Here is a 17,141-nt window from a genome sequence, read left to right on the forward strand (position 1 = left end):
CATTAGCCACTCTTGAATTTATACTACTGGATTCGCAGCCATAGTAATGATAAACAATAATACTCTTTGTTCATCCACAAAAATCTCACTCAAAACTCTTTTTCATGAAATCCCATTCAGCATTTGCAATTGCACTGGGTTACAATTCGGATCCAGTTCTGGGACAAAGGGCCACACAAACTCCAACAAAACTCAGTCCATGACAAATTACTTCTGCCGGACGATGCTCGGCCCCAATTTTACTCCATTGAGCTCACCCATAGAAACCTCACCGTAACCCAAACACCCACTGCCATACGGCAGAGTGTCTATTGATCCAACCTCTCATGTGCAGTGCATGTTTAGTCAATACACAAGAAATCACTTAGGCATGGCCTCCTACATCATCACAACACTAACCATTGCCTGCCCACAAAGCACAAACCATGCCTTTTCTACTCTCTCAGGCCACCTTAGTTGAACACCACTGTACACGATACGTGCAAGCAGCTGGCAACCATCCGTCACACATCAACACATGTGAATCACAGTGCACAACATGTATGTTAGAAAATACCCTACAATTTGATAGCCCTTGGTAAACAAAGCCTCATTTTACGAGCCCATGTTCAAGCACAAAGCCCTAGTGTACAGGGGAACTTGACGTGACCCAGCCACAAACTCAATCAATGCAATCGAATGTGGGCACACAAGAATACATCGCTTGAACCGACTGTCATTGAATTCCATCCACCGTGCCCTAATCATGACAGTGTGTGGTAAAAGAGCCAGACTAAGCGTCGTTTATCTCATGTAGCTGTAAGCATTTAAAGCGGGTAAAGTCCATGCAACTAAGGGACACTTAATAAGATAAATAATATACCAGCTCAAACGATATTTTTTGAGATGTGCAGCTAAACATAATTGCCTGATAAGATGCTAAACATGAATATAAAGGAAATATTAAATGTAAAAAATACAAAATGATTAAATCTATGCACAATTGAACCTTGCAAACATCCAACGAATTCAATTCACTGTTAAGACGATAAAATAATCTTAATAAATCTTAATTTTAGAACTTTCGTGACTGCAGGAATTATTATTTGGTTCTTTCGGTTAAGTCACGTCTAAAGATAAAATAATAAATTAAATTAAATAATAGAATACGACGTTTCGATTGCAACACAAGCAATCATCATCAGGTATAATGAAATAGCGACATAATAGTTTTCTGGTTAGATATTATGTCGCTATTTCATTATACCTGATGATGATTGCTTGTGTTGCAATCGAAACGTCGTATTCTATTATTTAATTTAATTTATTATTTTATCTTTAGACGTGACTTAACCGAAAGAACCAAATAATCTTAATAAACACAACAAAAACATTAATGTTTTTTAGACATCTTCCACATGTCGTATTACAGTTTAAAATGAAATGTAACTTTTAGTATAGTGTTAGGCCTTGATCAGTGACAGGCGTCACAGACCTATAACGCTTGCATGCATGCAAATGCCTCTTCCCAACAATTGTTATTTATCTGTCTAAATAGAGGGGCATTTCAAGACACTGTCCAAGACAACCGGATAACTATGCACAGTAAATTATACACAAAACCTTCAAAAACATAATGGATCACCACAGTAAATATGGCTAAAACGTTCCCTTTAAATAATTAACAAAACACGGCTCTTATGCAATCTCCATCTTGAGTTCATATACACAACACGAGGGTAAATATTAACTGAACCTTAGATTACGAGGTATGTGGACGCTGTTATGCTATATAGCTCTCCAATGTGCTTTCTGGATGTATGCATGTAGAGCTTAATTCGCAACATACATAGCCAAGCATGCTAATGGGAGATGTAGATGTGCCGTGCATTATTCTGCAAGATATTTGACGTTTCAACCGACATGTTTCAGTCCCTGAAGCTCCCAGCGCGGGCAGCGAAACATTGGACATTCATATTCTTGGTTCTTTCGGTAAAGTCACGTAGAAGGGAAATAATAAAACAATAAAAATATTGTTTTATATTTTTATTATTTTATTATTCCCCTTCCACGTGACTTTACCGAAAGAACCAAGAATATGAATCCCTGCAGTCACGAAAGCTTTAAATCAAAATTGGAAATCCAGTTAATTAATACGTGGCACAACCTGGACACACCAGAGAATTGTAGGTTTCACTTACATTGAAACTAGACAATTTTTTATTTTACCAGGTAAGGCCTACTAAGCTCTATAGCTCTTAGTCAGAAGCGACTTGGCCACAAATGATAGCCCAACGAGGTAGCTTATCACGTGTAAATTTATAGCATCCAAATACTCTAAACACGTTTCTAAATGTAGAGGAAAAAAATGGACCCGAAGAAAAAATCCACGTGACCACGGAGAGAACATGTAAACTCCAAATATACAGCCGTCAGGGTTGGGATTGAACCCACGTCCTCCTGCATACCTGGCAAGGTAGTTTACATATTGCCACGGCAGCTTTGACCCAAGCACGTGGTTGCCAACGTCCACAGCGAGGGCTCGGTGGAGTTGTTTGCGCCTACGGAGAGCGGCTATACCTGCTCGGCGGTGAAGAGCGGCTCCTCTGGCTGCATGCAGGACACGATGATGGAGTGCATGTCCAACTGGTCGCGTAGCTCCTCGTCGTCAGAGAGATCCAGGTTAACACCCTCCTTCTCCTGCGAGCAGATGTCGCCGTGGAGGGGAGCAGGGTCACACCACCGCCCAGACAGCCAGTCCAGTCCAACAAAATAGCCTACCCCTAATCTTTATGAAACTCGGAAGTGCTGTTTTTCCCAACTGTTAAATGAGTACAAAAAAAGTTAAGGTGCAATGGTGAAAATACATGCTCGCGTCATTGCTGATAGAAGGGACTCTGCTCAAGGGAGCTCTGGAGCCCTTCTATAGGGTAGTTGAGTCTACTCTTGCCCACTGATTAGAAGTCTGGGAAGAGGTGGCAGTACCCACACTTTACCCCACTATACGCGACCTGCCAATCAACTCACTGTGGTAGGTACACGTACAGTATTTATACTGCTGGTTAGACAGAGGTGAAGTGGGGAATTTAAGAAACGGTCAGGGTAAGGGTAAGTTAAATTAAAACTTCCACATTGACTGATTTTAAGGCATTCATTCTGTATTCTCAAGGAATTATAGATAAACAATGTATTTGTGAGTCTAGCCTCGAAGGGCGTGGCTGAGAGAGTATACATAAGCATCTAAACCACTGCTGCCATTATATTTGTTATTTAAAAAAATCTGAACAGCAGGAGGTTTTTTTTATTCAACAAACCTCCAAACCAGGTTCAGGCGATAATTATTTGCGAGTTTCCAATAATTAAAAGGTGTCTAGAGCTATAGCCGTCTTATTGTGAGGCAATGTCTTAAAAATGACATTATAGAATCAACATATTGTACAAGCAGATGTGTCTCTAAACAAATGTACAACGTAACATTGGCAAATGAAAGGAATGTGGATTTTCGTGAATGTTGAAAAATGTTCACGTTGCGAGCTTCCATTTTTTCCATGTGGTTCGCTTTGCTGCTTGGTATACAGTGTGCATATTAACAGTGGCAGCCTCGTCTGCTGCGCGAATTAATCCGCACAGCAGGAACCACAGCCCGGCAACACAAGACGACTTGCGGAACGTTAAATATTCACACAATCAGATGCTCTACATATTTACGACGACAAAGCAAACAACGAGCCGAAGCTGCGAACAATGAATAACATTAAAGCTAAGTGAGCCTGCACCTAAAGATAATTGCCTATCCAGAGCCATTTGACTGGTAAATTTCAACAGGCCAAGGTATCAAAGCAAAAGCCATAAATAGACCAATGTTAAGGGGAAAAACCCACTGTAAGTGTGAAGGCAATCCCTGTTGGACAAGGAACACAGCGTTACTCACATACCCTGCATTCAGCATGAATGTTGTAATCGTCAATGTTTGTTTGAAACGTGTATGGCCCCTTATGAATCAGAGTTTACACGAGCGACCTTTGAAACACCGAAATGGGGTGCTGTAAAATGCACGTTGTCGTTTAAAAGCATGTTTAGCCCTTCGAATGGCGGCACTGGAATGAATAGACGAGTTGGATGAGAGGCGACAGCGTGAAAGAACCTAGGCGTGATGGCACCCACACTCTTCCTCTAATGTAGCATCTTCGTGCTATTGACCAACTCGTTATAGTAAAGTCAACAATTTATTTACATGGCTTGTAAATTGTACAGAGTGGATATAAAGGAGGGCCTTGTGCATTTAAAATGAAAACGATAACAAGCTCACATTAGCACGTACTTATGAATTAGCCATGTTCCACTGCTGCAAATACAATATTTCTGTCCCATATATTCTTACCATGCAGGCGGGCACTCAACTAATTACCGAGTTGTGCCTTCTTTCCCATTAGCCCATAGTATGCTCATGCAGACAGCGCACTGCTCTAATGGGCTGCAGTCACCGCATGCTCTTCCTTGGGGTCACGGGAGAAAATGTTTCAAAAACTGTCATGCGCACATTAACTTCCTCCAGCATGCGGCTTGTGTGTCAGAACGCATGCATGACCATGTTGAATGGTGTTAACCACGAAGCAAAGTTTACTGAAGATCCCCCAGCGAAATATCCAATTTGCAAGTGAAACAAGTTAAACTCTTAAAAAGGATTTCCAGAGGGTCTCTAACACTGCAAACACCACCTTTCCAACTGACAGTCACATCACATGTGGCATCCTGGTGTGTAACTGACAATTATTTTCTCAAGTTATAAGTTGAGAAAGACTAGTGCTAAGATCCACAAATATTGAAGCAGATGGTAACTTTGTGTTTTGCTTCACATTACTGGACTGAAAGGCGAGACGTGCGGTAACTAGTCAGACAGAAAGTCACAAGTGAATCTCTTGAGCAGTGCGCCATCAAGCTTCTGTATTCTGGCAATGACAATGTACAATGCCTTCATGTTGGATTATCGCTTTTCGATGTCAACTCTTACTCGCATCAAGTTTCGGTGATCGTATCAACATAAGATAAGTGGCAGCCCACTTTGAAATTATATTTCCTATCTCGCTTTCTTGACACAAATCATAAAAAAGAAGATAAAAATTCACATTGGATGCTGTAGAAGACAAAAAAAATACTTATTTTCAAGTTACAGAAAAATGCTAAAATGTGAGCAATGCACATTATATATGAATAATTAGATATACATGACATGCAAGCAGATTCTTTTACTTGTGTTGGGAAAAAAAAAATCACATTTACATATTGAACCATATCCTGTATTGGTAGCCAAGCAGGAATAGCTTAATCGCTTTTTCCCCCTTTGCAATCCAAGTGCTCTTGGTTGTGTAAACAGAGCCCCTCGCATCACTTGTGACCCGTGAAGAGCGTTGAGGGCTATCCATTTAATGACTCTGCTCAGGAGATGCAGGCACTCCTCACAAATGTGCAGTTGTAACAGCCGTGCCAAAAAGCTTTTAATCCGTCATCTGTCACCACCTAGACATTTTACCTGCAGGACAGAAGCATCCCCCCCTCAATCAAACGAGGCTACACATCGTAACGCTACTCGCTTTGGGGGCAACTGCATTGCTCCCCAGCTGCTACACCAATCACGTGACAGTATCCGGTTGCTGCGGGCAACGCAGAGCTAGGCTCTAATCAGAGCGTATGAGACAAGACGGTGGAGGTGCCAAAACAATATAAAAACAGGCGGGGCAGTGGTCTGAAATGTTGGTTTTGGTGTTCATGTGAATTCAGTTTTTATATATATAAAATAGGTTTTGGATTGCGATAGTGATTGTAATAGTGTAACCTAACCCAGATAGCTCACAGGTCAGTGCTGAGTTTGAACTGCTGGGATTCTGGGTTTGCATCTGGGTTTTAGTTGCCTGTGATTGAACTGGGATCTCAGGTTCAATGAGATGATGGTCTACACCCGGTCACTAATAACTGTACACAAAAACCGAACAACATATTTTGGTTTTGTCAGCAACATTGAAACTATCGGGTGGCCTGTGCATCCCCCCCCTCCCCCTGTGTAAAGGCTGAAAAGGCAACTGCAATATTTATCAATGCAAGCATTGTTGTAGGACATGATACAAATAGCAGAAATTAAATTAGGGCGGGAAAGCGAAAAATAGATATTATAAACGGTGTTGTTGCTTACAAATTAAATCAGATTGGAATTATCGGTTGACAATCATATAAAAAAGTAATTACTTGAAAATGTATCACTGTAGGGTTAAGTTATGTTAAACATAAAACGTACTCCCTCTTATTATAATTATTACATGGCTTGGTTTACAATATGCCTTCGACACAAACAGTGCAGTCTTAAAGGATGACATCGTATTGTGAGTTACCATCTTATTTTGATACGGATTAAGCTTAACGTTAATGTGGTCTAGCAATCCCAAAGAAAACCCATTTTATGACAGATTTCCCCCCCAGTGTCACTATATATGTCCAAACAAGTGGCAACACGGGGAATTAAACATAACTAAACTGATGCCGGCTGAATACTCCATACATAAAACACCGCTGGCAATCGTTACTGTTCCAGATTATTGGGAGGCCATATTTCGTTGATCCTCAGCGTTGTTACCTTCTTCTGGTTGAGGTTGAGCGTTGGCAAATAAAGTGTCCTTGTGTGAGAGCTGCTCCAGTCCACGGGCATGACATTCCCGTAGTTGTCCGTCACCTTGTTCCACAGCCTGCATCGCCGTCAACAACGCACAAAGCACTCCGTTAGTACCAAGGCATCTATACAGCCTGTATGAAACATAGCCGCTACAGATCTCACAGACGTTTAACCGTATCCTACATACACCCGACAATACTTAAAATTAGATTTGTATTGATTTTAAACAGTCACATTACAGGTTAAATATTGCTTGTATTCAAGTGATTGAGATGAAGGCAGATAAGGACCGTGCCCACAGCCTGCAGATCAAATGACCAAATGGACTGTGTTTACAAATGCTTTTAATCAGTTAATGGTTTTTGCCAGCAGTCAGTGAATGCCAATACTGATTAATGGACACTTTTGAACATGTAAATAAATAGCAAATGTTAGGCACTTGACAAAGCATCACATTATGGGTTCAATTTATGTAATGCAAGAACACCTTGTGCCAATGCTTTTGCTGCACTGCTTTGCGAATAGCTGTCTGCCATTAGGTGGAGGACTCACTGCTTGGTTCCGCAGCTTTCAAAACAGGAATAATGAATGTCGCTGCATAAAATATATATTTGTCCTTCATGCCAATCTATTCCCATTGTACTAACCGTGTCATGCCACAAGACAAAGAATAATTCAATCCCACAGAGCAGTGTGAACCCGTGTGCCAGAACACAGCCTGTGGGAGAGATGTTTCACAGAATCTCTTCCAAAAAAGAATCTTCAAAATGGCCTTTTTATCCTTTACACATTGACTCCGAAATGAGATTGTTAGTTGCAAAAACCTTATGTCTCGTTCTAAATGCCGGAAGTTATTGAAATTAGAAAACCCTTACATATATTAAAATAATGTCCTCCAGTAATTGGTGACCAGGCTCAGACCATCAACTTTCTATTGAAGAAAACCTGGTTTTAAACACAAACAGCTGCCTGGATTTTAACCCTGGATATCATCCACGCCGGCTGAGTGCCGTGACCGCTAAGCCACACCGCCACCTTGGGCTGCACTATAACATGTCTAGAGCTACATAATACTGAACAAGCATAGCTGCCCAAGAGTGCCATAAACCAATTAATTCTGGAAAATATGTAAAAGCATGTCCCCGCTACCAGGTAAAAACAATAACGCATTCAGGCAAGCATTGTTCTAGCAGCGATGTACAGTACCTAACTATGTCTGGTCCATATTAATTGTTGACGTGTCTGCTGTATTACATATCAATAGCACAATGTCAAAGCTGGAGTAACTCTCAACTTCAGACAAGGCTGACAATCTGCCAGCCGTGCAAGGCTCTCGGGCCTGACATGCATATCGCATCTGCATTGCCAGCACACACAAATACACACCACTGATCCTCACTGAAAAATACGTTTAATGGGGACAATGTCATTGATGCAGGAAATTCAATTTTAAACCGTGACCAGAATATGTAGCAATCAAGGCAAGTTTTTAAATGACAATTAAAAGTCCAGGAATTAAAAGACGTAAAAAACTAATTCATTACACAGCAGTACGAGTCAATCAATCCTAGCTTGCCCCCCCACCATCCTCTGAAAAAAAAAAGAATGCCAAAAATTAATGACCCCTATATTATAATAGCCGAGGCATTACACTCCACTGTGTAAGCAAGTCCCTGCTCTTTCAGATTGCGGCTGGTATGGCAGCAGGGCAGATGAGTGTGACCCATCAGCTTCACGCAGGGTTTAATTCCCGGACCGTGATTAAACAATCCCCCTAACTTTGTTATACATGCCCACTTACTATGCAGTTCCGATAAACTGCATTACAACACACCGCACAATAGCCGCCTAAGTCATCAGAACGGGCACTTCCAACAGATAAAACACACAAAAGATCCCACCCCCATATCCTAAATCAGGGGTCGGCAACCAAAATAACAAGAAGAGCCATTTCTTTCCAATTCGGTACAAAATTCAGTATTTCAAGAGCCGCAATGCATCTGAGTACATACTGTACATACGTACATATCGTCAAGAAGCAGCCCGTAAAGAGCCGCATGCGGCTCCGGAGCCGTAGGTTGCCGACCCCTGTCCTAAATAGACTATTGGGGAAAGTGTCCCTCGCAGGCACCCAGACCTGACGTCAATAACAATTGTGATTGTGTAATTCGTAAACAAATGCATTCGTGAGGTCTCTGTAATTTCACCTAACAAAGTAGCTGTAATTGTACTAAAAGGACCCGACATCTGCAAACCCATATTACAGCTAGAACAATGCGTGAGGGTTTGATGTGGTGTGGTGGCAATCATGTCGACAGAATGCGTCTCCCCCAGTGGTTCTGATTGTTTACACACTGCAGCAGCTACTACTAATTCATGTCAGTCAACATAGACTGGGACTAACTCAGGCAGCTGGGGTCACGGCGCAGTACCATAACAACTTCACCCTTGCTCCCAATACACACACACAATGTGCACATACATTTACAACTGCAAACACCTATAGAGCTAAAAGATGGAGTTTGATTTTTAGATGACAAAAATACATCTGGTTATACTGTTGTCGAGTTCTAATTTACATTAATATTTCATTAAAGTAATGGAAAAACATTAAAATCATGAAAAAATAATGGTGACATAACTCTTAATATACTGATGAAGTAATTGATTTTCAAAATCTAAATGTGCAAGTTACCAGCAACGCATTTAAACTGGGTGTGATGCTCATGAATAGCAGCAGCAGTTGCATGCTAATGCACGTATGGCCACGAGGCTACAAAAGAACCCGGCACACCACAGCGCTGTGACATCTAGGGGGAAACGCCACAGTTTGAAAAAGGCGAGCATTCGACATACTGCAATGCAGCAGTGCGCCCAGCATGTGTGCGTGCAGATTGCAGTGGCTAGCAATCCCACAGAGCTGTGAAAGCTAGTTAAAAAATACATTTGCTTAAAATTAATTGGCTTCACGCAACAAGCAGGGATGTGTAAGCACGGACTGGCGTGGCGGTCTATGTTAAGTGACACTGCAGCCTTGTGTGTGCTTATTGCAGTTTTTTCACCCTCAATGATATGTATACTAAGAAGCTTAAGAAAGTGTCAGGGGCCATTAAGTTTATGTATCATGAGGACACTTTAAAATTCTACGTATTTCCTGAAACAGAATTGTCTATACCTGTGGATATGAAAATTATTGATACGTGAAGTCTGTATACAGCATAATACCGTAATTGATAAGAAAGTAACATTTCCAAAAAAACAAATACCTGATTTTGGTTTAAGATAGCACTTAACAAATATCCATATATTTGAATTAACAACCAAAATAATGACATCTTACTAAATATAAAATTTACTTCAGCATTATAAGAGTAATGTATTCTAGACATACATTATATCGGCTTAAATTGGTCTCATTTAGAATGCAAATCGGACCTAGCCCAAAGGCCTTCAACAGCAGATCTACTCCATCCACACCAGGTGTCCAAAGCTTTTGACATGCAATGAATGGGATACTATCAAACTGCCAATCAGGCAATTCACTGCAGCTGGACAAATTCTGTGCTGGGAAATTTGAAAGAAAATCGACTTAAAGCTTTCGTGACTGCAGGAATCCATAGTCTTTGAGTCGTTCGGTAAACTCACGTAGATAGGTTCAAAGAAAATAACACTCCAAACCGTTGGGAAAGAACCATCTGAGAATCCAATCAAAATCATCACCTTGCCATACATAGCAGGGGTCACCAAAAAGATTTCCAAAATCATGAGCAAACACAAGATCCAGGTTCGATTTAACACAGTACATAAAATGTGTGATCTGATCTCATTTGTGAAGGATGTGATCCCTGACATGCAATACCCCGGCGTCTACAAACTACGCTGTGTCTGCGGCAGTAGTTACATTGGGGAAACTAAGCGACATGTCTCGGACCATGTTCGTGAACATAAGGCAGATCTGAAACATGGTAGGACCAATACTTCGCCGTGGATGATCATTATTTTAATGTGGTGGGCTCACACGAAATTGATTTCTCTAAGACGAAGGTACTTTGCAAACCCACTGGCTATCAACAAAGATTTGTTCATGAAGCCATCCATATATACAGACAGACACAATTTCAACCGAGAGGATGGGTACAAATTTAGCAATCATTGGAAGGACGTGATCAACCAGTTTAAGTCATAACTGGCTGTGATGTTCCCATCCTGCCACCTTCCGATGTTAGTTGTTATTTTCGGCTCTCCGATTTTACATGAACAGGTTAAATTTGTCACACCAACACAGCCACCTCCGCGCGCCGTACCTCGACGCGGCGGCGGCTCTACAATCTCACATTAACATGCTAATTTTTTACTTGGCAGCCCTTTAATTGGTGGAAAACCCACCACCAACGCTATCGTTGACCATCACTTAGATCAGGGGTCCTCAAACTACGGCCCGCGGAACACATGCGGCCCGCTGAGGACATTTATCCGGCCCATGGTCACTAATTAGACTGCGCTTGTGAGCACTAATTGGGCTGCGCTGGTGAGCACTAATTGGGCTGCGCTGGTGAGCACTAATTGGGCTGCGCTGGTGAGCACTGATTGGGCTGCGGTGGCGAGCACTGATTTGGCTGCGCTGGTGAGCACTGATTAAGCTGCGGCGGTGGGCACTGATTGAGCTGCGGCGGAGGGCACTCATTGTGCCCACCGCACTGCGATCTGTGAACAAAACTGCAGGTGTAATTAACTTTTTAATGGCACCCGCACCAGTGTGAGCCTGGGGTAAAAGCGGAGTTCCCCCAATCAGACTGCATTGATGGGCAGTGCAGTCTGTATGTCTCTGTGTGGGCAACGTTATTGCTGGTATATTGTTTTTGTAGCGCTGTATATATATTGGTATTTTACTAATAGCAATTTTGACTCCCTAGGAAACAATGATGTCAAGAAAGAGAAAAATTGACTCGGAGTGTAGGATATTCAAAGAACAGTGGACTTATGATTACTTTGTCATGCAGTACAAGGAAAGAGCTGTGTGTCTGATATGCCACAATATAGTGTCTGTGTTCAAAGAATACAATTTACGTCGACACTATGAAACTCAACATAAAGATAAATATGATTGTTTGGTCGGAGAAGTTAGAAAAGATAAAATATTAAAACTGAAAAATACATTAACAACTCAGCAAAATACTTTTGTGAAGCAGAAGCAGCTAAATATTTCATTACTGCGAGCAAGTTTTCAAGTTGCCAAGCTAATAGTGTGCACTGGCAGATCATTCGTGGAGGGAGAATTTGTTAAAGAATGCCTTCTTTCTGTTGCCAAAGAGATGTGTCCAGAGAAGGCCGATTTATTTAGTACAGTGAGTCTTTCAGGACCTACAATTACACGGAGGATTGAAGAAATGGGAGACAATTTGCATCAGCATTTGCAAAACTCCACAACAAAAACTTTCCTATTTTTCCTTGGCACTCGACGAAAGCAATGATGTTCGTGATTCTGCACAACTTTTAATTTTTATTCGTGGGACGAATGACTATTTCGAAGTCACAGAAGAGCTTGCTGCACTGCAAAGCATCAAAGGAACAACTACAGGAGAGGATATCTATGAAAAGGTTTGCCAAACTGTGAATGGCTTGGAGCTGAACTGGGCTAAACTAGCGAGTGTGACAACTGATGGTGCTCCTAGCATGGTGGGGTCTAAGAAAGGAGTAATTGCTCGCATTAACCAAGAGATGGACAAACATAACCATTCTCATCCAATAGCCATACACTGCCTCATCCACCAACAAGCGCTGTGTAGTAAATCACTGAAGTGGGACTCTGTTATGAAAATTGTGGTATCTTGTGTTAACTTCATTAGAGCTCATGCACTAAACCACAGACAATTTCAGGAATTTCTGTCAGAGCTAAATGTTGACAATGAAGATGTTCTGTACCACACAGAAGTCCGTTGGCTGAGTCGAGGGAGAGTTTTGAAACGTTTCTATGACTTACTTCCACAGATTACAGCTTTTCTGCTTTCAAAAAACAAAGAAGTACCAGAGCTCAATGATGCAGAATGGAAATGGCACCTTGCCTTTCTGACAGATGTAACACAGCTACTCAACAGTTTCAATGTGCAACTTCAAGGAAAGGGGAAGCTCATCTGTGATATGCAATCACATGTCAAAGCATTTGAAGTAAAATTAGGCCTCCTCATCAAACAAGTGAAGGAGGAAAACTTCTGCCATCTCCCCACAACTCAAAATCTGTTAGCGGAAAAACCATTGGTTGCATTCCCAAACAAAACATGTGTGGATTCACTGGAAAAATTGCAAAAGGAGTTCCAATTTAGATTTAAAGAGCTTCATCTCCATGAACAGGACATACAGCTTTTCCGTAACCCATTTTCTATTGACATTGAAAATGTGGATACAATTTACCAAATGGAACTGGCTGAACTGCAGAATTGTGACTCTCTGAAAGACGCATTCAAGTCAAGCAGCCTTCATAATTTCTATGCATCTCTCCCCTCTGAGACATATCCTCATCTCAGGAACCATGCACTCAACATGGCAACCATCTTTGGCAGCACAAGTCTGTGAACAGACTTTTTCCAGAATGAAACATTTGAAATCTCCAACCAGATCTAGACTAACGGATGCACACTTGCATCACTTGTTACGACTAGCAGTGACAAATATGGAACCGGACATTGACCATCTCATTAGCCAAAAGCAGGCCCATAGTTCCCATTGAAATACTGGCAAGTTTGTTGATTTAACTTTACTTGTTCTTCATTTTAAATATTGTATTTTCCCCGTTTTGTTTCTTCACTTCAAAATAAGATATATGCAGTGTGCATAGGAATTTGTTCATAGTTTTCTTTAACTATAGTCCGGCCCTCCAACGGTCTGAGGGACAGTGAACTGGCCCCCTGTTTAAAAAGTTTGAGGACCCCTGACTTAGATTAACATTAGCTGCCCCGCCCATGCTGCTGACACTTGGGCACTTTATAAACAGTTTGCCTTTAGAGCCTAACCCCCTTTTCCTGATGACGACCGCTTGTGTTGCGATCGAAACGTCGTAGTTTTTTGTTATTTTCTTTGAACCTATCTACGTGACTTTACCGAAAGACCCCAAAACAATAAAAAAAAATATCGAGGCTGATTTTGCTCCAGATTGGTAAAAAAAAAACATGTAACCTAGTTAGTCACACAGGACCCTACATCTGTCACGGCATAGCCTGGCCTGGGATCCACGGGCAATTACCTCGCATTTGCATCCAAGACTTGGAAAATGTCTTAATTTGACTGAACTTACAAAAATGTATACGCTTTGGGGGTTCGTCAGTGCTGTAATTGCAATGGGTATGACATACACCGTTAATTAATTTCATTGAATAAAATGCGGCTAAAACATCTGTGACCTGATTTTTGAGCTCCACGGAAATGAAAAACCTTTAATATTTTTGTTCAAGGACAATGGCGATACACTTTGCGGTACACATTAGTTCCCACAAAATAATTACATAAAAGATTTAAAAAAATGATTCTAAGTGACGAACACATTTAGCAAAAATAATAAATGCATGGAAATCAAATCAATTATGTATGTAATGGGATGGTGTGGATGTTTTAGTTGTTTATTACGAGGATTATTGTTTAATAAAAATCTTTATAGCCTCGTTAAGAGATGATGGTGTTTATTACGTTCACGTAAAATATTGGGATTTTTTGTTCGTAATATAAAAATACAGGATCAGAATGTGCTTAACATAGTCAAATTATCTATCCACATGCATTACATGAAATGTGCATGTATATATCATGTACTTTGATAGAAGCTGAACCTGTTGGGTAATGTAGCCTGTTGATAAGGCCCTTTTTGTTTGGCTGAATATGGATTCAGGGTGGTCTGTGTCATTCCACCGTGTCAATGGATAACTTTTCAAAAGCAGTGTTATCTTCAATATCTCTAGACACGCAGGACTCTGGGATTGACTCTCAAGGATAACACATAGCCACCGTGCTAATGTTTATTTAAGGAGAAGTTTCATCTCCTAAAGCATACACAATTTTATCTGACACATCATATAATGATCACAATGTTTTTATATTTTTAGAGTAGATATAAACTGTAAATTAAAACGTTGGTGGTAGGTGCATATAGATTCATAATCAACGATGATCAATCCACTGCAGAATAAAATGCTTCCCCAAGCTGTAGCCATCTCTCATGATCTCGCGATGTCCATCTAGTGCCTGCCCACAAGCTGATTTCCGCATTCAATCTCCGTGGTTTATGGTGAAAAACACCCTAATTGTTGTTAGAGTTCTGTAGTGTATACATACTTGTCCAATCCAATTGTATGACAACCTCAGCGTGCTGTAGCATGAATACATCGTTGATAATATTCTGGAATCCAGTAGTGTGTAAGGAGTACACCATTATCTAGCATACTATGGGGCCTAACTCTCTACTTAAGGTGCATTAGAGTGAATAAGTATAACCCGTAAAAACAAAGTTTTTCACTATAAATCCTTTATATGCGTGGCAGCGAACTTAATATAAAGGATTTAAAATATATTCGCCTGTGGAGGACGCGGGGATCGATCCCGCGACCTTTGGCATGGGAAGCGAGGGCGCTACCAACTGCGCTACTCCGCCACGGCCTGTGGAGGGGTTACGCTCTGGGCTCTTATACTGTGACGTTCAGCCAAAGCGATGAATGAGTTCTATTTGAATATATGTAAAATATTTTTTTTTGCCTAAAAAGTGTACATTTTGGGAATTTTTTTTCACGAACATTAATTGTCTGGCACAACGAGTCTGTGTGGAAAATGTCAGCTCGATTGGATCACGGGAAGTGGGTTAAAAAACGAGCGAAAGATTTGCACAGTCCTAAGCAAGCAAGCAAGCACGCAAGCAAGCAAGCAAGCACGCAAGCACGCAAACTTAATATGAAGGATTTAAAAATGCAGGTCAATCCACAATGCGACTGCACATGCCTCTGATCAAATTGAGCATTAATGGTCATCTGAGACCAATGCACCATTGCATACACCATTTTGTGATCTAACCTTTAAAACGGATTCGTTTCCCTTTCTGCTGAAGCAGACTTTGTATTCCGTTGCGGTAGTAACGATGATCGGAGGAATTTGACAAGCAGCTAAGAAATGCGTTAGTATGCTTGGCGGTTAGACTTGACAGTAAGTAGCACACTTGCACACCCGTGTCTCTTCCCCACCACCTCCTTGGGTTGTTAGGCAGTCAATCAGGACTTATTCAAATGCAAGTCTTGTCTACGTGGTGATTTTCCAAGTCCTAATACCCACAACTGTGATAATGACAATAATACCCAAATTAGTGTTGTTAGTGGGACGGCCTCAATTGTACCGTGTGTAAATATGGAATAGAACATTGCACATTGTACATATTTTGCACACCCGTGTGTTTATACACACATCCTTGTTTACCTACATAAGCAATACATCAAGTCGCCTTTATTGAAATTGTCATGGCCATGATATGCAAGCTGCTGCTCACTTATGCCACAAGCTTCTTGGTGATGCTGCAGACATTCCTCGGAGAAGACTTTCACCTTAATTAGAAATGTTAAGGCCAGTAACATTAAGCTGCTGGTCATCATGTCACAATGGCATGACCACCACGATGAATGGGCCCCCACAACCTTGGTGCCATATTCCATCTGTGATGATGCTGATAACGACCTTTTTAGTAATTGTGGTTGATAATTATGATAATGATGCTGCTGGAATAATAAAAATGATGGTGATGTTAAGATTATCATTTTGGTGATACTGCTAGTGATGCTGATGATGTTTGACGCTGCTGGTGATAATCATGATGATCATGATAATTGTGCAAAAGGTGCAAATGATGCCGCTGCTGTTGAAGAATGATGTTGGGGCCCTTGCCACTTCACCTCATGCAGTCGATGATAAACGATTGCTCTGTGACAATGCCTGGAATGGTGATGTAGGTTGGCAATCATACCTGAGTTCAATCCCAATTGTAAATGTGCAAATTGCAATGAATTGCAAGAACAATGTATTTGTATATGGAATCTCAGTTAAAATTGATATTGTAATTGGCTCGAGGTCTGAATCTGCTGCTTGTGATGACCACGATATTTCTGCTGATGGTGACATTACAGGGCCCGTTTAAAGGCTTTCCATGCTACGGCACGATATAAGATGTATTCCCGTATTACAGTATAAAAATTGTTTTTGGTCATGATTCTGCGGCTGATGATAATGAAAATACTTGATGATAATCATGACACTGCTGCTGCGATTATAACACTTCCATAGGTGATGATCATGCTGTTGTTACTGATCATTATAATAATGCCGCTGAATGCTGATACCGATGCAGGCTGCTAACAATGCCGACAACACTCGTGAAGGCACAATCCTTGCTGATTATGATCATGCTGCTACGGATAAGGATTTTGCTGCCGATGGTTAACCCGAACGGCAATCCCGCCGGTGATTATGTTCAAGAATTCTG

General features: G+C 41.1%; 1 protein-coding gene across 1 annotated transcript in view; it reads right to left on the minus strand.

The window, feature by feature from the left end:
• LOC144723454 (fasciculation and elongation protein zeta-2-like) overlaps window positions 1-17,141 on the minus strand; it is a 35,040-nt gene that overhangs the window by 15,668 nt on the left and 2,231 nt on the right. Inside the window, exons 2-3 of the mRNA XM_078602224.1 lie at window positions 6,605-6,713; window positions 2,560-2,679 (exon numbers count right to left, since the gene is read on the minus strand). Coding sequence (XP_078458350.1) covers window positions 2,560-2,679; window positions 6,605-6,713 — 229 coding nt within the window. The remainder of the gene's footprint in view (window positions 1-2,559; window positions 2,680-6,604; window positions 6,714-17,141) is intronic.

This window comes from Lampetra planeri, chromosome 18 (genome assembly GCF_965212315.1).
Source record: "Lampetra planeri chromosome 18, kcLamPlan1.2.h2, whole genome shotgun sequence".
Taxonomy (NCBI): domain Eukaryota; kingdom Metazoa; phylum Chordata; class Hyperoartia; order Petromyzontiformes; family Petromyzontidae; genus Lampetra; species Lampetra planeri.